Below are 25,312 nucleotides of genomic sequence, written 5' to 3'. Positions count from 1 at the left end.
GCAGAAGTACTTTATATCTAGATCATTGAATGTGAAATGTAAAAGAGTAATTTATATTTTTATTAAAGTGAGTCAATTGGCAATTTTAGAATAATCTACTTGGTCTTTGTCTGTTTTCTGACAACTGGGTGATAAAAGACAATTAATTAATTAAACAATTAATTTAACACTATCCTCATATCGCGGCACCAAAGTAATGGTCAGCCTTGTAAGACTCGAAGCAAGGCTGAACTACGACAAAGAAGAGGACACAATTCTGAGGGAATGAAACAGCACAACATTTTATTTGATTTCACAAGCTGCTGTTCCTTATGAATAGCCACCATGTGCGCGCATGCACACACATACAGCTAAACTGTTTCATGTTATGAGATGTGTACTGGTGGAACTCCTCTTGTTAAAATGAACCTATTTTACCACATAAAATATCATTAGGTAGGTAACCACAGTTTTACTAAAGCTTTTACACTGTTGATTTCTACTGCTAAGTTTGTATGATGTAATGAGAGTATGCGTCTCAAATTGCACCTTATTCCCTTTGTAACGCATTACATACGGAATAGGGTGCCATTTGGGAAACAAGCAAGCACTGTACTCCATTGAAATGAACATTTACATGACCAGCTGATAAAACCATGAGACTGAAATGTAAATAAATCCATGAAGAAAGTGATGATAAACATGGTCAACTAGCTATGCATGGTGGCTCAGGAGGTCAGGTAGTCTGAGTGGCAGTCTGTTTGTGCTACCATGCCAACTCCTTTTCATTCATTGTCATGCCAAACGAGCAATGAAGTTGGCAAGCGCACAAACAGATCTGGCACCAGGCTAGACTTCACATTCACAGGCCATACTTCTTTGATATTTCAAAGAAATTTGTTTCACTTAAATCACGGATTACAATCCTGGACAGCTACGGTCCAAGAGACATCTCTTATTATACCAACCCATGTAACAGATTACTATAGTCACTTAATCAATGCCTCTAGTACTACATCATGTGGTATTAGTCATGCATAGAACTGCACAACCACATCTGCAGTAGCCTATTTTCAGTGCCAATCTGTTTGTGCCATCATGCCAACTTCTTGTCACTTACAGTAGTGTCATGTTTGGCTTGACAATGACCATTGGAGTTGGTAAGAGCACAAATGGATGTGGGACCAGGCTAGGAGTAACCCCTAAGACATCCCTGATGTAAACGGTACATGAGAAAGACTACATGCAAACCACTATAGATTAAAACAATACTTCAGCCAATGAAACCAAAGAGATCCAACTGATTTTAACTGCACAGGATGAAGAACTAGTGGAAATGAAAAGATCACCTCAAAGTTAAAAGGATAATAAAATATACAGCAAGAATACACCATTAAGCCAAATAGGCCCCTTTGAATAGAGATGATTACATTTAATTTTCCCCAGATGTGAAATTTATTGTGGAAGGAAAGTTACGCTCACTTAGAACTGTGGGCCTATACCTGGAACCACTTTATTTCGTCACAATAACGATTCCATAATGGGATAAAAGATGTTCAACGTGACTTCTTGTATAAATATCAATAGTTAATATGTTGTTACAAGTTAGCAAAACAAAGCATATCTAAGTCTCTAAAGAAGCATTTACGATTGCAATAAAGCTAGCTTGCCTCATGAGATACAGATGCAGAATTTTGTAACATTTGTCTGCGTAAGAGCAGGAATGTAACCAAGTCAACTGTGCTGCCTGCCAAGTGACTCTCACAGACAATTACACTCAAAATGTTTTCAAGTCAAACATTGATTCTCTTTCTCTAAAAAACAGACACAGCTACTTTATGACATCACACTTACCTCAAACACATAATAATCTCTTCTTCTTTTAGTTTCCTATGAAGAAATTAACGCCATGATCACTGAGCACACCAAGCATGTTACAGCTATTGCATTAGAACGCTCTTAGAGATCCCACTTACTTACGCAAGGAAGTACCACGTGGTAACAAGTTACTGACCTATATATCCCTGTAACAGGTTCAATACTGACTAATTCTAAGAAACACTTCACATGTTATTATTGTTTGTAAACTCTACAGCAATTTCATGACGTCTTACTTTCTAAGACTCATTTATGATTATTACACACGAATGAAGTGCCTATTAAAATGGTGAAGAAGATCAACCTCAACCTGAATGAAGTGCCTATTAAAATGGTGAAGACGATCAACCTCAACCTCTAAACATGGGGTGTTTACACAATTTAATCCACTGGTACAACATACTGTCTAGGACTCAAGAGTAGGATTCTGTCAAGTCTGTACAAAAGCTGCAATGGTATTTAGGCTAAAACAGTTTAACAACAAATAAAATTGTAACAGCTATTGGTTCTAAAAGGTGCATGACAGAGCCACTTGAACACTGTACTGTAGCAGCTCTGCATGTTCCTTATTCAGTGCTCAGTTGATCACCAATAGATGGTCAAAGTATGGCTCTGCCGAAATGGCACAGAGATATGCAGTAAACCTTGACAAAGTATGGCTTTGCCGAAATGGCACAGAGATATGCAGTAGCTTGGCTAGCTGTACTTCTGAGCGGTTAAGGTGGGTTCGAAAGCAGATGTGTGGCATTTCAGTACTAACACAAGTCTCCATGAAATGCTGCTCATTATCAACGAGGCTACACCATCAAAAAGGTGCCTGACCTATTCTGAACTGAAAATTAGGGTGACTACAAAATCCCCCCGTACCTTCTTTATGTCAGTGCTATTTATCTTCAGAAGGAAAGTCATGAATAAACTGATCAAAATAAGCCCAACAACAAAGCAGAGAGTAGTCCTTTACATTTTCTGTACATACATGGGCATGTTTGAAAACCACCACACACCATCACACATGTAATGTAGTACGCTATGTATATTCAAACTATGCAGACCAGACTGTGACCACATTTGGAGTGTGAGAAGAACATGAATACTTGACACAGAGAGAGAGTGGTCCTCGATCGATCTTCTCCCCTCCCTGCCTGAGGGTGGTGGCATCTGACTGAACTGACCAGGGATCAGTTCTTAACATGGGGTTCAGTGAGCAGATGGGCCAGGCGGATGGCTCAGGGCTGACACACAAGAAAACAATACGATGACATTTACATTTTGTAAATCACATACCCCTTTCAGATATGTATAGAAAAGAGAAGTAATGTCAAAAATATATAAATATATGCAGTTGCAAATAACACAGAGGCGGTTTCGCGGGCACAGATTAAGCCTAGTCCTGAAGTATAAAGCACCTTCTATGAAAATTCCCCATTGAGTCTAGGACTAGGCGTACCAACAAAAAAACACAAGATAGTGAGTGAGGGGGAAAACAAACCTGTCTGGGCTGGGCTCACTTCTCCTGCAGCAGAGCTGGGATGTTGATGTTCCATCCGATGGCCTGCCTGTCGAAGCCACAGCTGAAGAGGTTACAGGAGGAGTTGTCCTCACACCAGGCTGAGCAGCACACCATGCGCCGGTGGCCCTGTGAAGCAACAGCCACATTAGTACACTAAAGGGTATACTGCAAAGCAGGATCAATGAGTTAGCCAGTTACCTTTGATAAACAACCAGAAATAACTGTTGATTTTCTGGTTCATTAAGCTAAACGTACATTACCAGTCAATAGTTTGGACACCTACTCATTCATGCGTTTTTCTTTATTTTTACTATTTTCTACACTGTAGAATAATAGCAAAGACATCAAAACTATGAAATAACACAGTAACCAAAAAAAGTGTTAAAGAAAACAAAATATGTTTAAGAGTCTTCAAAGTAGCCACACATTGCCTTGACAGCTTTGCACACACTTGGTGTTCTGTCAACCAGCATCACCTGGAATGCTTTCCCAACAGTTTTGAAGGAGTTCCCACATATGTTGAGCACCTGTTGGCTGCTTTTCCTTGACTCTGTGGTCCAACTCATCCCAAACCATCTCAATTGGGTTGAGGTCGGATGATTGTGGAGGCCAGGTCATCTGATACAGCACTCCATCACTCTCCTTCTTAGCCAAATAACCCTTACACAGCCTGGAGGTGTGTTGGGTCATTATCCTGTTGAAAAAAACAAATGATAGTCCCACTAAGCGCAAACCAGATGGGATGGCGTATCGCTGCAGAATGCTGTGGTAGCCATGCTGGTTAAGTGTGCTTTTTTAAATGTATTTTTTATTTCACCTTTATTTAACCGGGTATGCTCGTTGAGACAAGTTCTCATTTACAACTGCGACCTGGCCAAGATAAAGCAAAGCAGTTCGACACAAACAACAACACAGAGTTACAAATGAAATAAAGAAGCGTACAGTCAATAACACAATAGAAAAAAGAAAGTCTATATACAGTGTGTGCAAATGGCGTGAGGTGGTAAGGCAATAAATAGGCCATAGTAGCAAATAATAACAATTTAGCAAATTAACACTGGAGTGATAGATGTGCAGATGATGATGTGCAAGTAGAGATACTGGTGTGCAAAAGAGCAGAAAAGTAAATAAATACAATATGGGGATGAGGAAGGTAGGAAGGCTATTTACAGATGGACTATGTACAGCTGCAGCGATTGGTTAGCTGCTCGGATAGCTGATGTTTAAAGTTAGTAAGGGAAATATAAATCTCCAGCTTCAGCGATTTTTGCAATTCCTTCCAGTTATTGGCAGCAGAGAACTGGAAGAAAAGGCGGCCACATAGGTGTTGGAGATGACCAGTGAGATATACCTGCTGGAGCGCGTGCTATGGGTGGGTGTTATGTGCTATGGGTGGGTGTTATCGTGACCAGTGAGCTGAGATAAGGCAGAGCTTTACCTAGCAAAGACTTGTAGATGACCTGGAGCCAGTGGGTCTGGCGACGAATATCTAGCGAGGGCCAGCCAACTAGAGCATACAGGTCGCAGTGGTGGGTGGTAAATGGGGTTTTGGTGACAAAACGGATGGCACTGTGATAGACTGCATCCAATTTGCTGAGCAGGGTGTTGGAGGCTATTTTGTAAATTACATCACCGAATTCGAGGATCGGTAGGATAGTCAGTTTGTTTTACTAGGGTATGTTTGGCGGCATGAGTGAAGGAGGATTTGTTGCGAAATAGAAAGCCGATTCTAGATTTAATTTTGGATTGGAGATGTTAAATATGAGTCTGGAAGGAGAGTTTACAGTCTAGCCAGACACCTAGGTTTTTCTAGTTGTCCACATATTCTAAGTCAGAACCGTCCAGAGTAGTGATGCTAGGTCGGGCGGGCGGGCGGGCAGGTGCAGGCAGTGAACGGTTGAAAAGCATGCATTTAGTTTTACTAGCATTTAAGGAGGCCACGGAAGGAGTGTTGTATGGCATTGAAGCTCGTTTGGAGGTTTGTTAACACAGTGTCAAAAGAAGGGCCAGATGTATACAGAATGGTGTCGTCTGTGTAGAGGTGGATCAGGGAATCACCCGCAGCAAGAGCGACATCATTGATATGTACAGAGAAAAGAGTCAGCCCGAGAATTGAACCCTGTGGTACCCCCATAGAGACTGCCAGAGGTCTGGACAACAGGCCCTCCGATTTGACACACTGAACTCTGTCTGAGTAGTTGGTGAACAAGGCGAGGCAGTCATTTGAGAAACCAAGGCTGTTGAGTCTGCCGATAAAAATACAGTGATTGACAGAGTCAAAATCCTTGGCCAGGTCGATGAAGATGGCTGCATAGTACAATCTTTTATCGATGGCGGTTAGGATATCATTTTGTACCTTGAGCGTGGCTGAGGTGCACCCGTGACCAGCTCGGAAACTGGATTGCACAGCGGAGAAGGTACAGTGGGATTTGAAATGGTCAGTGATCTGTTTATTAACTTGGCTTTCAAAGACTTTAGAAAGGCAGGGCAGGATAGATATAGGTCTATAACAGTTTGGGTCTAGAGTGTCCCCCCCTTTGAAGAGGGGGATGACCGCGGCAGCGTTCCAATTTTTAGGGATCTTGGATGATACGAAAGAGAGGTTGAACAGACTGGTAATAGGGGTTGCAACATTGGCGGCGGATAATTTTAGAAAGAGAGGGTCCAGATTGTTTAGCCTAGCTGATTTGTATGGGTCCAGGTTTTGCAGATCTTTCAGAACATCTGCTATCTGGATTTGGGTGAAGGAGAAGCTGGGGAGGCTTGGGCAAGTAGCTGCGGTGCTTTCGGAGCTGTTGGCCGGGGTTGGGGTAGCCAGATGGAAAGCATGGCCAGCCATGGAGAAATGCTTCTTGAAATTGTCGATTATCGTGGATTTATCAGTGGTGACAGTGTTACCTAGCCTCAGTGCAGTGGGCAGCTGGGAGGAGGTGCTCTTGTTTTCCATGGACTTTACAGTGTCCCAAAACTTTTTGGAGTTTAAGCTACAGGAGGCAAATTTCTGTTTGAAAAAGCTAGCCTTTGCTTTCCTGACCGACTGCGTGTATTGGTTCCCGACTTCCCTGAACAGTTGCATATTGCGGGGAATATTCGATGCTATTGCAGTCCGCCACAGGATATTTTTGTGCTGGTCGAGGGCAGTCAGGTCTGGAGTGAACCAAGAGCTATATCTGTTCTTAGTTCTACATTTTTTGAAAAGGGCATGCTTATTTAAGATGGTGAGGAAATTACTTTTAAAGATGACCAGGCATCCTTGACTGTCGGGATGAGGTCAACATCCTTCCAGGATACCCGGGTCAGGTCGATTAGAAAGGCCTGCTCACAGAAGTGTTTTAGGGAACGTTTGACATTGATGAGAAGTGGTTGTTTGACCGCGGACCCATAGCGGATGCAGGCAATGAGGCAGTGATCGCTGAGATCCTGATTGAAAACAGCAGAGGTTTATTTGGAGGGCAAGTTGGTCAGGATAATATCCATGAGGGTGCCCATGTTAACAGATTTAGGGTTGTACCTGGTGGGTTCCTTGATACTTTGTGTGAGATTGAGGGCATCTATCTTAGATTACAGGACTGCCGGGGTGTTAAGCATATCCCAGTTTAGGTCACCTAAAAGAACGAACTCTGAAGATAGATGAGGGGCAATCAATTCACATATGGTGTCCAGGGCACAGCTGGGAGCTGACGGGGGTCTATAACAGGTGGCAACAGTGAGAGACTTATTTCTGGAGAGATTATTTTTTTAAATTAGAAGCTTGAACTGTTTGGGCATAGACCTGGAAAGTATGACAGAACTTTGCAAGCTATCTCTGCAGCAGATTGCAACTGCCTTCCTAAACCAGGATTTTGACACGGCAAGGACATCAGGGTTGGTGGAGTGTGCTATAGCACAATGAGTAAAACAAACCTAGGGAGGAGGCTTCTGATGTTAACATGCATGAAACCAAGGCTTTTTTGGTTATAGAAGTCAACAAATGAGAGTGCCTGGGGACACGCAGGGCCTGGGTTAACCTCCATATCACCCGAGGAACAGAGGAGGAGTAGGATGAGCGTACGGCTAAAGGCTATCAAAACTGGTCGTCTAGTGCGTTGGGGACAGAGAATAAAAGGAGCAGATTTCTGGACGTGGTAGAATAGATTCAGGGCATAATCTACAGACAGGGGTATGGTGGGGTGCGGGTACAGTGGAGGAAAACCCAGGCATTTTGTGACGATAAGAGAGGTTGCATCTCTGGACGTACTAGTTCTACTGGGTGAGGTCACCGCATGTGTGGGAGGTGAGACAAAGGAGGTATCTGAGGCATGTTGAGTGGGACTAGGGGCTCCGCAGTAAACCAAAAACAATGATAACTATCCTAAACAACAATATACATATACAAGGCATATTGACATTTGAGAGAGACATAAAGCGAGGAATAAAGCAATCACAGGTGTTGATTGGGAGAGCTAGCTAAGACAACAGCAGCTAATCAGCTAAGACAATAACAGCAGGTAAAATGACGATGAATGGGCAGAGAGGGTTAACTACACATAGGGCCTGAGTTCGAGGCTGGGGCTGACAGATAAACAAAAAATAATTCTAAATAAATCACAGACAGTGTCAACAACAAAGCACCACCACACCAAAACACCTCCTCCATGCATCACGATGGGAACCACACATGCGGAGATCATCTGTTCACCTCAAATTTGGACAGATTTCCACCAGTCTAATCTCCATTGCTCATGTTTCTTGGTCCAAGCAAGTGTCTTCTTCTTATTGGTGTCCTTTAGTAGTAGTTTCTTTGCAGCAATTCAACCATGAAGGCCTGATTCACACAGTCTCCTCTAAACAGTTGATGTTGAGAAGTGTCTGTTACTTGAACTCTGAAGCATTTATTTGGGCTGCAATTTCTGAGGCTGGTAACTCTAATGAACTTATCCTCTGCATCAGAGGTAACTCTGGGTCTTCCTTTCCTGTGGCGGTCCTCATGAGAGCCAGTTTCATCATAGCACTTAACGGTTTTTGCGACAGTGCAAAAGTTCTTTACATTTTCCAGATTGACTGACCTTCATGTCTTAAAGTAATGATGGACTGTCATTTATCTTTGCTTATTAGAGCTGTTCTTGCCATAATATGGACTTGGTCTTTTACCAAATAGGTAAATATATATTCTGTATACCAACCCTACCTTGTCACAACACAACTGATTGGCTCAAATGCATTAAGGAGGAAAGAAATTCCACAAATTAACAAGGCACACCTGTTAATAGAAATCCATTCCAGGTGACAACCTCATGAAGCTGGTTGAGAGAACGCCAAGAGTGTGCAAAGCTGTCATCAAGACAAAGGGTGGCTACTTTGAAGAATCTCAAATATAAAATGTTTGATTTGTTTAACACTTTTTTGGTTACTACATGATTCCATGTGTTATTTCAAAGTTTTGATATCTTCACTAAATTCTACAATGTTGAAAATAGTAAAAAATAAAGAAAATCCCTGGAATGAGTAGGTGTGTCAAAACTTTTGACTGGTACTGTATATACACACAGTGTACAAAACATTAGGAACAACCCCGAAATATTGAGTTGCACACCCCTTTTTTGGGGAGCGCTTCAGCCTCAATTCGTTGGGGCATGGACTCTACAAGGTGTCGAAAGAGTTCCACAGGGATGCTGGCCCATGCGGACTCCAATTCTTCCCACAGTTGTGTCACGTTGGCTGGATGTCCTTTGGGTGGTGGACCATTCTTGATAAACATGGGAAACTGTTGAGTGTAAAACCCAGCAGCGTTGCAGTTCTTGACACACTCAAACCAGTGTACCTGGCACTTACTACCATACTCCGCTCAAAAGCAGTTAAATATTTTGTCTTGCCTATTCACCCTCAATAAAGTTAGCTGGCTAACTACTTGATCCTACTTTGTAGTATATACCTCAGGGTCTTATTCACCAGGAAGTAAACTGGTTGAAACATGGAGGGACCTTTCTGAATTTGTCCAATAAAATCTGCTTGTTTTTTTTTTGTCAACATTTTTGGTTACAGTGGCAAAAGATTTTACTATGTTGTAAACTAATGAATATGATCCTGACTTATTATGTGCTATGATATAAATATCCAGCCCAATCTATAGATCAGTAAAACCACTACAGATGCAGATTACAACTGGAAATGTATGTATTTGTTGCCTCCGTGTGTTGGTGCTGGTTACCTGTCTGTTGCTGTGTGGGAGTCGAGCCAGCCGCACTCCTGACATGTCAAACAGCCGAACTTGTCGATTGTCGTGAGGAAGAGCAATGATTCTTTGACTCACCGACACGCTTATCCTGAAAGAAGTAGTTCAAACTACAGTAAAAGGTTAGGCTTCAAAACATGCATTTTTATTGAACCTTCTAAAAACAAAATTCCCAGTAACATATTTAAATTAGTTGGCTCACCGACATGCTCATCCTGAAAGGGGTTAAAAAATATAATATCAATTCTTAAATACCAGTCTTGACAGGTTCAAACCAATACTTGCCTACTATCTCAATTTGAAAGTCCTCGCTCTCACCTATTGACTGCAGAGTCTGTGCGGATTGTTGCTATGGGTGACCTCATGTTCTTGAGGTCCCAGACCTTGACGGTGCGATCGTCACTCCCAGACACCACATTGTCCCCCACAGTGAACACTGCTGATGTCACCGTGCTGGAGACGCATGACATGGCGGAAGAGAGTCATTCAAAACGGTCATTCACGTGCTTTCCTTGCTCTTTGGGGATTAGGCCAGATTACTGGAAAGCACTTAGTGAGAACTGTTGACGTTAAAAGTGCTTTATGAAATGAATGAGATTGAAGTTGACTGAATCAACCACACACTGATGTTGTCCTAGTGAAGGAACCCTGACAACTAATATCCTAGGAAATGTTGACACTTAATAGTATTACAGTTAGCTAGGGTTGCAAAGGGAGGGTATATTAGCAGAAACTTTCTAAGTTTATCAATAAACTAACAGAATTTTGGTAACTTTCAAGGGCTTTATGTAATTTACAACAAGACATCTAGTGGCCCTTTTGGGTAATTCAGATTATCACAGGTGTCTAATTATATCTGACCCTTTGTGTGGCCTTATCACATTTAAATACATGAAATAATTAAATAAAATGTTTGTTTTTTTTAAATAGAATGACAAAGCTGTAAAACATTATCCTAAATATAAACCAACTTATTGAATATCATTGGTGTTTAATATTTTTTATTTAACTAGGCAAGGGTTTTTTATAGGCAAAGGTTTCAGCATGAAATATTTTTTATTTTTTTATTTTACTATGTTGGTATGTATTTGTTGTCAATGTTTTGGCGCCAAACTGGAGGCAGTTGCGAAGAAAAGTCAATAGTTGGAAGAGTTGCAGTTAATTGAAAAATAATGTCATTGTTGATTAGATGCTTTTTTCATTAATTAGGCCATTTCCTCTTGAACCATATGGTCTCAATCTTCTAGAAACTCATTAACAATATGGATACAGGTTACTAAAGTTAGCATAGTTTGCCATCTATTATCTGTTAATTACCCAAATTACAGAAGAATCTGGTAACTTTGGTACATTTCCAGTAGCTTTGCAACCCTAGATACAGTAGATTTGCAGTATGAGAGGAATACCTAGATATTTACTACAACACACGGATGCTGTCTTGGTAGGAATATTTGAGGCCTGAAGGTCACCAGCTACTTCATCCACTTGACTGACTCATGTATCACAGTATCATTTGTTCTGGATACTAATGGCTGATTAGCTGTGCCCTCATCCGCTACTGTTGGCAGACCAAATCAGCCCCCTGTAATCTAAACAGACACATTGATAATGACTGCAAATTAATGTCTAATTAATGTGATTCATATGGGTGGCGAGATGCTTTTTGCATGAATTTTGTAGGGGTGCTAGTGACAGACTGAAAGAGTGGATGAGGGGTCTCTGAGGTCCCACAGGAAGGTGGTGTGTGTGTGCAACTCACTCGGTGTGTCCCTGGAACACGTTGACAGAGTGGATGGAGGGGTCTCTGAAGTCCCATAGACGGAAGGTGGTGTCTCTGGACGAGGTGACCACCAGGCGCTGGGTGGGGTGGGTGCAGCAATGGGTCAGCTCCTGGTCGTGGCCTGCGCCCGCACACGCACAGAGGTGAGGTAGAGACATACAGCAGAGCAAAAAACTGTTGTAGAGTCCTCTTAAGGGAACATTGATTATGATTGAAAAGTGATCAGAGGCTCAATGGCAGACATACAATGCCAGAAAACAACCTACATCTATTGATTACTCTACAGATACTTACACCACACATTAAGGGGTGGTTTCCCATAGACATGTTAACCCTATTTCTGGACTAAAGAGCATTTTCAATAGATATTCTCCATTGCGCTTGCTTTTTAGTCCAGAACTAGGCTTAATCTGTGTCCCAGAAACCGTCCCTAAGAGAATGGCTGGTTCGTACCAGTGAGTGAGTGGACGAGCTCAGAAGTCTCCACATCATACAGGTTGGCAGCCCGGTCCCAGGAGGCGGTAACCACCTGCTTGCCCCCCACCAGCCAGTCTGCAGCGATGACAACCCCCTGGTGGCTCCTGAGGGTAGTGGAAGCCATGCGGATGGAGGGACACTCGTTAGGGCCTTCACCGTCCCCGTCAGCCTCATCCTTATCTGAGAAGTCTATGTCGTCGTCACAGGGCGGCTGCTGTGGAATCGGAGACAGACACACACACACACACACACACAGATCAGCATTTAGAACTAGACATCTGTAGATGCAGTGGGTTATAAGAGATATGGTTTTGAGTTGCTTACACTGATGTCGGCTACAGGCTGTGGGGTGGGCAGCTGCACCATGTACCTCCAGATATGGGCTGTCTGGTCACCAGACGCTGTGGACAGAGCAGAGAGGCCTCAAACATCTCCAAACCAATAGACATCTGAACATACAATGGACTAAAATGTTTTTTTTTTCGGACAATTTTGGACATTGAGCATAATGTAAGAGCCACCTGTAAGAGCCATCTGTTCCGTGGGATGGAACTTGATAGAGTTAACTGGAAAGAGAAAACATAGGAGGTATTTGTTCATATATTTATTAATTAATAGCCTCCACAATAAAACTTTGGGCCCATCCCAAATCACACCCTATTCCATATTTGTATTTATTAGGGATCCCCAAGGTAGCAGCTACTCTTCCTGGGGTCCAAACACACCAAAGCAACCACAATACATATACAACAACAGATAAAACAGTCAACTATGTTTGTACTGAATGAGCTAAAGATAAAACAGTACACCATATAGCATTCCTACACCACCACATGTCCACAACACAAAATGTTCAATACCACCATAGAACAATATCACAATATGTGCATATGCATGTGTCTGTACCTTTGTATGTGTCTCTTCACAGTCCCCGTTGTTCCATAAGGTGTATTTTTACCTGTTTTTAAAACCTGATTCTACTGCTTACATCAGTTACCTGATGTGGAATAGAGTTCCGTGTAGTCATGGCTCTATGTGGAACTTTGCACCTCCCATAGTCTGTTCTGGACTTCTGGTGGCATGTCTTGTGGGGTATGCATGAGTGTCTGAGCTGTGTGCTAGTAGTTTAAAACAGACAGCTCAGCACATTCAGCTTGTCAACACCTCTTACAAAAACAAGTAATGATGAAGTCAATCTCTCTTCCACTTTGAGCCATGAGAGATTGACATGCATGTCATTAATGTTAGCTCTGCGTGAACTTTTAAGGGCCAGCCGTGCTGCCCTGTTCTGAGCCAACTGCAATTTTCCCAAGTCCCTCTTTGTGGCACCTGACCACACGACTGAACACTACTCTAGGTGCGACAAAACTAGGGCCTGTAGGACCTGCCTTGTTGATAGTGTTGTTGAGAAGGCAGAGCAGTGTTTTATTATGGCTAGATTTCTCCCCATCTTAGCTACTGTTGTATCAATATGTTTTGACCATGACAGTTTACAATCCAGGGTTACTCCAAGCAGTTTAGTCACCTCAACTTGCTCAATTTCCACATTATTCATTACGAGACACAGTTGAGGTTTAGGGTATAGTGAATGATTTGTCCCAAATACAATGCTTTTAGTTTTTGAAATATTTAGGACAAGCTTATTCCCTGCTACCCATTCCAAAACTAACTGCAGCCCTTTGTTAAGTGTTGCAGTCACTTGGTTAAGGGCACTGTTGAAGTAGTGCACTTGCAAGTAAGCATTTCACGGTAAGGTCAACACTTGTACACTTGTATTCGGCGCATGTGACAAATAAAGTTTGATTTTATTCTAGTCATCATCATCACACACTGTCCTTACTCAAAGCCAGTGGCATGTCGTTAGTAAAGATTTTTAAAAGCAAGGGGCCTAAACAGCTACCCTGGGGAATTCCTGATTCTACCTGGATTATGTTTGAGAGGCTTCCATTAAAGAACACCCTCTGTGTTCTGTTAGAAAAGTAACTCTTTATCCACATTATAGCAGGGGGTGTAAAGTCATAACACATACGTGTTTCCAGCAGCAGACTATGATCAATAATGTCAAAAGCTGACTAACAAAAGTCTAACAAGACAGCCCCCACAATCATTTTATCATCAATTTCTCTCAGCCAATCATCAGTCATATGTGTAAGTGCTGTGCTTGTTGAGGGTCCTTCCCTTTAAGTGTGCTGAAAGTCTGTTGTCAATTTGTTTACTGTGAAATAGCATTGTATCTGGTCAAACACCATTTTTTACAGAAGTTTACTAAGGGTTGGTAACAGGCTGATTGGTCGGCTATTTGAGCCAGTAAAGGGGGCTTTACTATTCTTGGGTAGCGGAATGACTTTAGCTTCCCTCCAGGCCTGAGGGCACACACTTTCTAGTAGGCTTAAATTGAAGATGTGACAATATCGTCTGCTATTATCCTCAGTAAATGTACATCCAGATTGTCAGACCCGGGTGGCTTGTCATTGTTGATAGACAACAAAAACATTCACCTCCTCCACACTGACTTTCAAAATTCCAAAGTACAATTCTTGTCTTTCATAATTTGGTCAGATATACTTGGACGTGTAGTGTCAGCGTTTGCTGCTGGCATATAATCCGTAAATGTGCTTTTCTTGCCAATTAAAAAGTAATTAAAGTAGTTGGCAATATCATTGGGTTTCGTTATGAATTAACCATCTGACTCAATGAATGATGGAGCCGAGTTGGCTTTTCCCCCAAAACAATTTCATTTAAGGTGCTCCAAAGCTTTTTTTAACTATCATTCATCTTTGTTTCATAGTATAGTTATTTTTTCTTCTTATTTCGTTTAGTCACATGATTTCTTAATTTGTGGTACACTACTTTTTACCAGGGCCCCATAGTGCTCTGGTCAAAAGTATTGCACTATATAGGGAATTGGGTGCCATTTGGGATTCTAAATAGGGTGCCATTTCAAATCAAATCTTATTTGTCACATACACATGGTTAGCAGATGTTAATGCGAGTGTAGCGAAATGCTTGTGCTTCTAGTTCCGACCATGCAGTGATATCTAACAAGTACTCACCTAACAATTTCACAACAACTACCTTATACACAAGGAATGAATCCTGGGGTAACAATGTAAGAAATAACACATAAATAAATAAAATACTGCATAGTTTCCTAGGAACGCGAAGCGAGGCGGCCATCTCTGTCAGCGCCGGAAGTAAACATTTGGGACGGTCTCTATGAATCATTTAGACCAGTCGCTTTTTTCATGACTCCACATAGCATGGATTAAATAAAAACAGTATTTTACCTGATCCTGCATGACCCACATACTTCAGGAGGCACTTCCCAGTCTCGATGCTCCATAGCATGGCACTGTGATCTGTGGACAGACACGTGGTGTACACACACAGTGGCTTAGAACAGTAGGCCACGCTCGCTTCATACTGTAATCCTTTGAGAGTCTCAAATGGCACCCTATTTCCAATATAAAGCACAACTTTTGACCAGTAGCACTATGGGCCCTGGTCAAAAGTATTGCACTAAATAGGGAATAGGGTGCCATTTGGGATACAGTTCATGATTAATTCAGCTCGCACTACCATCGTACTATAACCATTGCCAAATTACATTTGCCCCCTCTTAGCGTATTAAAAGCACAATAAGCTCTCCGGTCTGAAGGCAATCATTACTAGACCTTATGATCGCTTTATCACAACCTTAACACAGACATGTTGACAGTTAAATGGATTGAATATTAAACCAAAGTCTCGCAGTGAATTTTAAAGCCCTGTTAGGCTGTGACTCACTAACATGATTGTTAGTCTTGGGCCAGGAGGACAATAAGGCCAGCAGCCAAGACATTGGGAAGCACTGTAGCTAGCTAGGCTTGCAAAATTCTAGCTTGCAAAAACTTGACAGATTTTCCAGAAATACTGGTGGGAGGTTTATGTTTCTCCTACTTATTTCCTCCTGATTCCAGGAACCTTACATCTGGGATTTCTATAAAACCAGGGAATTTACTGGAATTTTGCAACCCTACCACAATGGCATTGGGATGTACTGTAGCGATCTACCTGCCGAAGCTGTGCCCAGCACCACGGGCTGTGTCCTGGTGACACTCAGGTCCCATATGCCATCCCTGTGACCTGCATACTCCTTGACCAGCTGGCACACGGCTCTGGACGTGGTGGCTTTAAAACTGGAAACGATCTGAAGGGCAGCAGACAGGAGATGGTGTTAACACACAGGTGAATGAAGAGGAGGAAGCATAAATGGAAGCAGGGAGGGACAGCAGCACTGGGTGGGTGGGTGGGTGGGTGGGGGTCACAGGGTCACAGGGTCATTAGGGTTCCAAACAGTTAGCATGATACCTCTGCGATGGCTAAGAAGCTTAGGTTGTTTTAGGATATGTCCAAAATGGCACCATATTCCCTATATAGCGCACTTCTTTAGTGCTCTGATCAAAAATAGTGCACAATATTAGCGAATAGGGTGCCAGTTGGGACACAATGATCATTATTTATTTATTCACATCACCTCAGTATCATGTTGGGGACACAATCAATATGCAGCATTAATCAAAACTCCTTTTAAATGCAAAGCTGTGAAAGAAATAAGAGGGGATAAAGAACATATTAAGCAATAGAAGGTTAAATAAAACAAAAAGACTTCAAATAATAATAGCGAAATGATTATCATCAGTCAGTATCCATGTTTACATCTAAAATGGAAATAAAACAAGTTGGACTTCGGAGTGGCAGGTGTTTGAAACAAACCACTAAATACGTTCCCACTGTAAAAGCAAGAGGGCATAAAGTAGCAGGTCAGTTATCTCACCAAAATAATTCAACAACATACATAAACAGGGCTGCAAAACTCTAGTAACATTCCAAAAATTCCCAGGTGTCCCAGAAATCCCAGTTGAAAGATTCCCAGAATCAACAGGGAATAACCAAGAAATCCAAAATCCTCAAAACAGATTTCTGGAAAACCAGAATATTGCAACCACATAGAAAAAACATAAAATCATCCTTGAGAAAACTATGGAAAATAAAGTGTAAATTCAACCCTATGTGAACTTACAGTAAACATATAGGTCTAGTAACAGCATAATGGCACGATAGAAGACCAAAATGTTACCCAAAACTTTGATTTGTTAAGTTGCAGGTAGTTTTCAGCGATTGGTAAACCAGGGGTTGTTTGTAAGCACAGAACAAGCCAACAGCACAGCAGCCTAACCACACATAGCAGCAGCAGCTCTGTATCTCAAGGCTGCACAGATAAATCATCTGCAGATACAGTAGCTGAGGGTTTCTCTCAAATAGCACCCTATTTCCTAAATAATGCACTACATTTGACCAGAGCCATTTGGGACGCCCCCTGAGGCTTTGGTGCGAGATACATGCGATGGTGTAATACAAAAAAAATAAAAATAAAATCAGTTGAGAAAAAACATTTCAGGACTAACATACATATAGACATTCTAAATGTTCCCAGGTGTGATTTAATACACAGTTCCCTATGAAACAGGCATGCATTTTAAAAGGTGTGCATAAACTAAATGAAGAGCTATTAACAGTCAGTCGTGAATGGAGGCCATAGGAAAGATAGCAGTTCAGTTTATACTCAAAGAGCTGTTAAGGATTACAGAACCAATTTAGATGTAACACTGGCGTAACATGCTATATTTAACCATTAGGCAACAGGCAATAGGTAGAGTGTTCGATTCTGTAAAACATCGTTAAATCAGTAGGTAGGAAACTGGCCAAATATCTATGGCTCCCTGACCCAGTTTATGGGCTATAGCCTATTCAGACAGTGAATAGTCTGCAATGAGCATATCAAATTGTTGCTTGTTTTACAATCAGTAAATCATCAGCATTCCAAGAAAGGATTAGTGGGTGCTTGAGGCCTTCCAAGAGGCATTTCTGAAAATGACATATAGATCATAAATGTTTTAACATAGAATGCAATGAATGCACGGTTTCATAGCATACATTGAACAGAGCAAGCTGTCAGCCTAAATTATTATTTGTAATGTTTGAAAATAATAATAATAATAATAATAGCCATTTAGCAAACACTTTTATCCAAAGGGACTTACAGTTAAGCATGTATACATTTTACATACAGGTGGTCCCAGGAATCGAACCCACTATCCTGGTGTTGCAAGCACCATGCTCTATCAACTGAGCTATAGAGGAATAGGCTAGTTATTTCTGGTAATGAGATTGTGTGACTGACTGCAGCTGAAAATCAACGGGCTGATGCTCAACAAGGTAATACCAAGCTGTTCCTAACAGACCATCACACTGTTGCCATGATAGCGGCTACTTCAAAGAAGAGTCTAATTGCAGTAACTGTGGTAGGGTTTTTTCTACTAAATGACTCAAATGTAAATGATAGAAAGAGCACAATATCATCGATCATTGCACTGACTGGGAAACAAAAAAAGGCCCACAAATGCCGTTTCACCTAAAACCATTAGTCAATAAAGGGATACTGCGAGATTCTGGCAATGCTACAGGAAGTCTACAGGTATGCTAGCGTATGCTACTGTATCTGTAGTCATTGCGCTAATGCTAGTTAGCACTGGCTCGCAAATCTACCTCAACTTACTTCATGCTGCATGCAAAGACAAAATGCCAGAATCTCAGAGTATTCCTTTAAGACATGTCGTGGCAGAATCATAATTATTTAGGTAACATTTATAAATAAATGTTTTATTTATTTTATTTCATGCTTATGTGAGATATATCATTAGAATGTCTATTTTTGGATAATACTGTTGGCCGGTTGCAGTTATCTGTTCTCTGTCAGGGTTCAGTTACTTGGGCCGCAGAGAGGGGAGAGGTCAAGCTTGTCTTCATATGTAAACATATCTTTTAAATCATTTTAAGGGATGATTGAGGGGGAACCAATTATCTCTTGGCTCCACAATGTATGTGTGCCACTCACTGGGTCTCTGTGATCTTGTCCAGGAGGGGTGTATTTGATATATGCCTGTTGATGAGGTTTTGTTTTATGGTCCTGAGAGCGAGATAAGAACATAGTTTAGCTGAACGAAAATATATAGCCAATGCTGTCTGGCTATGTGTGTCTTTGCTATAAGGGGCGGCAGGGTAGCCAAGTGGTTAGAGCGTTGGACTAGTACCCGGAAGGTTGCAAGTTCAAACCCCCGAGCTGACAAGGTACCAATCTGTCGTTCTGCCCCTGAACAGGCAGTTAACCCACTGTTCCTATAACCCACTGTTCCGTCATTGAAAATAAGAATTTGTTCTTAACTGACTTGCCTGGTTAAATAAAGGTAAAATAAAAAATAAATAAAGGATCTCAGTTGCAATGTGTAAGGACTCTCAGAGAATTCATTTATAGACACTTAATTGATCTGAAAGTCACAGGGTTGTGATGGAGCTCATATAATTAAAGATGGACTTTATGATAACTCTGACTTGTGTGTGGTTTGCTCTCATGATTTGGTAAATACAGGAAATTTCCTCTACAGACATTGAAGCTCAAGGCATTTCACAGAGATCTTGTCAAACTTTCGGCCTAAGTGCTTGGAAATCCAATTGAAATGCATTCTAGTGAATGAAGAAACAAACAAAAAACTAAATGCGTAGCCTTACTGGCTTAGAAAGCTTTAGTTAGTGAGATATCAATTGGTGTCTTTAATAAGTCTCACTGAAATTAGTCTGGAAAACAACAAGTCATACATTTCAATCACCAAGTGTCTTGGAGATGGTGCATCACCCCCATGGCTGGGCTGCTCATGCATAGCGGTGGGGGGACACGGGGGACATGAAGAACCTGTTACCCATGAGTCTCTACCCCACACCTCCACAATATTTCCCACAGCGAAGGTGAGAAGAGGTCCATCACCTACTTTGCCATGGAAAGAATGTGAGCGCTATGACACAGGTAAAAAAAAAAAAAAAAAAAAAAAAAAAAAAAAAAAAAAAAAAAAAATTGACAATATCACCACTTTCATATCTCCTGTTCAATGAAAACTTCACATACAGTACAAACCCAAAGCGATTGTATTTCAAATATATCCTTATATCTATTTCCTCAAAAATAAATAGAATTTTCATCTAAGATTGTGTTTCAATAGAACAGTGGGCTTTGTCCCCTCTAAGTCACCCCTTTGCCAAAATAATTATTGTAATAGAGAACAACTAAATTGTAAGTAGTGCTGAGCGATTAGTGTAAAAAGAATCACGGTTTTTGATTTCGATCATGTTTTTTTTAAAAACATTAAATGCACTATGTATTATGTGGGTTGAATGCTGTAACAGAATAAAGTCTCATGATGGTAGTGACTGCCAATTACTGATTATCACCTAATAACCATCATTTATTTACATTACTTATATTTAATAAAATGTTTAAGTTGTTGTGTATATTACATTTGATGACTTTATTCATTTCTTCCAAGTAATCATCGCTCTAGAGCTGCCTATACTGTCTGACAAAATCACTATTTTAGCAGTTCTTCAAAGTAAATAAGGCTTACTTTTATAACTGCTGAGTACCAACTAAGAATCACTTAAATCATTTATTAGGACATACCTCACATAGCAACTGCACTCTATCCCTTAGGATCAGACATTCTGTCCCTTCTCTCTCCATGTCTGCCCCACACTAACCTAACGTAGCAGGCGTAAAAGAAACACAGACCGGACAAGTAGGCGTGCAATGGATTATGGGCATTGCAGTTAATTACCATATTTTCTGAGCTAAACTATGTAGAATATTGGCCTGTTGCAAACTACATTTCTCTACTTAATCGCAGTTTGGGCTTGATGTGATCTCTACAGAAACTGCACAATGCACACATTGAGCTCACAGAAAAAAACTGAAAGAAATCAAATTAAAACAATTTCACCAACTTGAGTCAATTAGTTGTTTTAAAACCCTCAAAATAACCGACATTTCAGTTAAATCGCTCAGCACTAGTTGTAGGTACTCAACAATAGTAACCCTTTTCTTTTAAATGTCATGCAAGTCAGAGAGAAAGAGAAGGCATTTTACCTTGCTTGTAGATGCCTTATAAGTGGTCTTCAGTTTTTGTGAAAGTTGACTTGTGCTATGACTTGCTGTGAGTAAAGAGAGAGCACATTATGAGAACAGAATAAGAAGTCAGAAGTCTCTAATCAAAATATTGTGGCTCCCCATCTAATTTTCTTTATTTGGCATTAAGGCCCATCACTGCAGTATTAACATGTGTTGAACAGAAATAATGGTAAACTTTCTAACGTCAAAGGAAATTCTACTGTCTATAAACCTTTTGTTTTAAGTGCCCCCTTTGTCAAATCTCCCCCATCGATGGTTTGTCCTTCAGCTGTCAAACGATCGTTCAGTGTTTCAATCTCTCTACGCACTGCAAATGAACAGAAATGGGATTATCAAACATATCAATCAACACATTTTCACATATGGTTAGTGGTGTACACAGAGTGACATCCATTCCAATGATGACCACACATAAAAAGCTATAGAAATGTTATGCACCAATTCGTGTGATATACTTACACTCAATGTTTTCAATGTAGAGGTTTTCAAACTCCCTCTCAATCTGGCCAAACAGGTCCAGAAGATTGCTTCTCAAAGACAATGGCAATTTGGAATCCTGCAGATGCATAAATGGGGGAGAAATTGATGATATTAATATTTTTGGTAAAATAAGAAAGAAATAACAGAATAATTCACCCTTTGGTTTATAATGAGAGCAAGACTTCAAATTCAAAATGTGTGGGCCCCAGTGCTATAACAGCAAAATATTTAGCATAATATTCCTGCAAGACGACACTGAAAAGGTTATCATTTAATAGTGCTAAGAGGACTGTAACCCCTATTGGGTTACAGTCCCTTAGCACTATTAAATGATAACCTTTTCAGTATATATAGATGTTTTATTTTTATATAGACAAGCTTTTAAATGGATAGTAATTGGCTCAATGATTGGAAGACTACGGGAACAGCTAGCATGTCATTGCGCTAATAGCAATGGAGAGATTTGCAATACTGAAAACAGATTTTCTGGATAGGAGCACAGAACATGTTGAATCAAGCTTGCTGTAGATTTAAAGGGATACTTGTGGATTTTTCCGCAGAGTCAGATGAACTTGCGGACACCATTTTTATGTCCCCGTGTCCAGTATGAAAAACGTTAGTGGTAGTTTTGCGAACCATTGCTAACTAGCGTTAGCGTAGATACCCGTAGACTGTCATTACACTAGCGCAAACTGCACGCAGACATAAAAATGATATATTGGAGTTCATCGGACTCCGAGGAAGTAGTTAAAGAGCCTTATTGCCAAAATCCCTTTCATAGAACTGAACGTTTTGGCAAGGGGAAAGGAACTGCATAGTATGTGAATGAACCTAGGGAGAGAGAACACTACATTAGACCTAAACTATTTAGTATGCTATTGAGAAGGTAATCTACATTATTTTTTTACTCCTTTTTCTCCCCCTTTTCTTGGTATCCAATTGGTAGTTACGGTCTTGTCTCATCGCTGCAACTCCCGTACGGACTCAGGAGAGGTGAAGGTCGAGAGCCGTGCGTCCTCCGAAACACAACCCTGCCAAGCCGCACTGCTTCTTGACACAATGCCCACTTAACCCGGAAGCCAGCCGCACCAATGTGTCGGAAGAAACACTGTACACCTGGCGACCATGTTAGAGTGCACCACGCACGGCCCGCCACAAGAGTCGCTAGTGTGCGATGGGACAAGGACATCCCTGCCGGCCAAACACTCCCCTAAACCGGACGACGCTGGGCCAATTGTGTGCCACCCCATGGGTCTCCCGGTCGCGGCCGGCTGCGACAGAGCCTGGACTTGTACCCAGAATCTCTAGTGGCACAGCCTTAGACCACTGCGCCACTCGAGAGGCTGGTACTCTACATTCTGGCACAGCTGCAGTGTTTCTGAACACCTAACTTACCTCAGGTTTCAAATGTTGACGCAGATTATCAGCAGAGTTAGACTAATCAAAGTAGCCAGAGTAAAAACAAAAGTTGGATTAAGTGGTTTGCCCCATGTCCCGAATAATTTAAGAGAAAGGTGAATTATTCCTCTGAAGTAACACTACATGCTACCACAATAATATGCAGAAAAAAGCTGAAAACATACACTACTATGAAAAAGACATACTGAAAAAGGCAAGTGGCATTTTACAGTTGATCCCCATAGTTATCTGGGCATCCCCTTAATTATCGTCTGGGCATGCCTTTAATGATCAGACATAGAATTGATCTTAATCTGTTTGTTCAGTGTTGGAGTGTAGAAAGTCTGAAGAAAATTAAGCAATAAAGCCCAAGGGAGTGTGGTATATGGCCAATATACCACGTCTAAGGGCTGTTCTTAAGCGCAAAGCGGAGTGCCTGGATACAGCCCTTAGCCGTGGTATATTGGCCATATACCACAAACCCACGAGGTGCCTTTTTGCTACTATAAACTGGTTACCAACGAAATTAGAGCAGCAAAAATGTATGTTTTGTCATACCCGTGGTATATACCACAGCTGTCAGCCAATCAGCATTCAGAGCTCAAACCAGCCCGTTTATAATAGCTAACATAGAACTAAGATAATTGAATAAACAATTCCACAAAAATTCCTACATTAACTTACTACTTGGATTACAACTGTTAACTAAATCAATGTTAGGCTCATTTATATTTTATGATAGGGGAAAGTATAGTTTGGCTGTTGTATCTCATGTAGTCTGATGTATCATTCAACTGAATATGTTCTGTTCTTATAACTGCATCCATACACTTTATATCATATAATTGACTTAACTAAGTGATGTTGAAATAGATTAGCTTGAGTCCACTTGCATCACTTGGTCAGGGACAGAAGAGCACACATTGATTCTGATGGTTAAACAGCACAACAGCATTTCATGCTCTCTAAACTAATGGATCACAGTGCAAAGGGATTAGGCCTATTTTAGACTAGTGAACCTATTGGTTCAAATGACAGGGCCATTAGTGCACCCAAGATAAGAACACAACTACCACAGACATGTGGATTGCCTCATTCTATTCTATACAATTTTGCAATCTGACAAGGATATCCTGGTTTGTGTTCAGATAGGAAAATCTCGTCATGTTGACAACATTCAGACGGATAAAAGCAAATGAAAACTCTACTAATCTGTGTATTGTTCTCATGCTCCCCCCCAGGCCAGTCTTCACCTGTCCCTCCAACATCTCCCTCTGTAAACCTGTGCGCTCCTGCTCTGTGCTGTTGGTCCGGCGGATGGACAGGCTGTGGGACTTGCGCTTCTGCTTGGCCTGGCGAGAAGCTGCACTGCTTCCACTTTCGACAGGCATCCCTACTCATAGACTCCCAACCTTCCTATGTGAAACTGTAAAGGAGGAAACAGAGTACATGGTTAAAATGATTAGCTATATTCGTTCGGAGCTATTCCAGAGGTCTTTACACAAGGCCCTATCCATACTAAGAGTGTCTTCCTTAGTCAGTATGGCCAAAGATCGTGGTGTATATACTGTTGCCTTTGGAGGTGTTCAGGTACACATCCCCACATGCAAACAGTATTTCTCATATTCTCATTCATATCTTTACAGCTCCCAGGGGCATCTCATTGATTTAAAGAGGACATCTTGAGGAGCATGTATGACAGGTACTGGAGTCATCATAAAATAAATGGAATAGATAAAACGTTAGATTAACTTCATATCATTATAATAACTATGTGATGTCCACATGTCAATATTGGAATCATGTTGCCCTTGAAGGGGTGTGTGAAGGACTGATGTCAGGCAAGAAAACGTTCAACGAATGTGACACAATACATACTAACAAACGTTACTGCAAGTTAACAATTACTGTTGAAGATTAACCTAAAACCAATCCCTGTCAAGAAACCCTGCCTGATTCCCTAGTAAGAACGTAGTTAGTTAACCAGACTAGCTAGTTGTCAAACTACATAGCTAGCTAGTTATGACGCGAAATAACTCATGTTACCCATCTGACAAATGTTCATTGATATTACTGAGGTGACAGAACGAAGACTGTCTACTATCTAGCTATTTTGAACAAAATGTACACCCAAAATGACAACAAAAAATAGCTAAGGTGCGACCTACTACGACGCTAACTAGTTAACTGAATTGACGTACCGAGCTAGTTAGTGAGCTAGCGACCTCGCTAGCAGAGAACCGTGCACATTCAATAAAATAAAAAAGAATGCATATATACTTACAATACTAGAAATCCAGATATTTGTTCCAAATCGCTCTGAAATTTATTCTGTCATAAACCCATTTGCCATTATCTACGAGAAAAAAAAGATTTACTGAGGTTCTTGTTGACGTCTAGCTTCCCTTCTTTTGACAGTCTATGCAGCTACCCACTGTCAAACAGATAGCAGCTAACTGACTGGCCGTTTCATCCGGGCCACCGAAGGAAGTTACGCCTAGTTCCGGGTTCATTACCCAATTTGTGTTTTCAACACCCCCTTTG

General features: G+C 41.1%; 1 protein-coding gene across 3 annotated transcripts; it reads right to left on the bottom strand.

Annotated features, from left to right (window-relative positions):
* Window positions 1-257: 257 nt before the first annotated feature.
* LOC112226987 (WD repeat-containing protein 37) lies at window positions 258-25,244 on the bottom strand. Of its 3 annotated transcripts, none has more exons than XM_024391744.2 (15): window positions 25,053-25,243; window positions 24,022-24,194; window positions 21,350-21,446; window positions 21,102-21,197; window positions 20,849-20,913; window positions 15,889-16,024; window positions 15,123-15,194; window positions 12,357-12,401; window positions 12,160-12,236; window positions 11,812-12,049; window positions 11,338-11,479; window positions 9,897-10,031; window positions 9,555-9,669; window positions 3,347-3,493; window positions 258-3,089 (listed from the first exon to the last, which is right to left on the bottom strand). In XM_024391744.2, the coding sequence occupies exons 2-14, from the start codon at window positions 24,157-24,159 to the stop codon at window positions 3,362-3,364; spliced, it is 1,488 nt and encodes a 495-aa protein (XP_024247512.1). In that variant the 5' UTR covers window positions 24,160-24,194; window positions 25,053-25,243; the 3' UTR covers window positions 258-3,089; window positions 3,347-3,361. The 3 variants fall into 3 exon arrangements, with proteins under 3 accessions (XP_024247512.1, XP_024247513.1, XP_024247515.1); XM_024391745.2 differs by having other exon boundaries at window positions 11,812-12,046; XM_024391747.2 differs by lacking the exon at window positions 258-3,089 and adding an exon at window positions 9,781-9,793 and having other exon boundaries at window positions 3,359-3,493; window positions 25,053-25,244.
* Between the last annotated feature and the right edge of the window lie 68 nt (window positions 25,245-25,312).

Source organism: Oncorhynchus tshawytscha, linkage group LG28 (genome assembly GCF_018296145.1).
Source record: "Oncorhynchus tshawytscha isolate Ot180627B linkage group LG28, Otsh_v2.0, whole genome shotgun sequence".
NCBI classification, from domain to species: Eukaryota; Metazoa; Chordata; class Actinopteri; order Salmoniformes; family Salmonidae; genus Oncorhynchus; species Oncorhynchus tshawytscha.
Note: the sequence above shows the minus strand (reverse complement) of the source record. Positions and strands in the feature narration are given on the sequence as shown.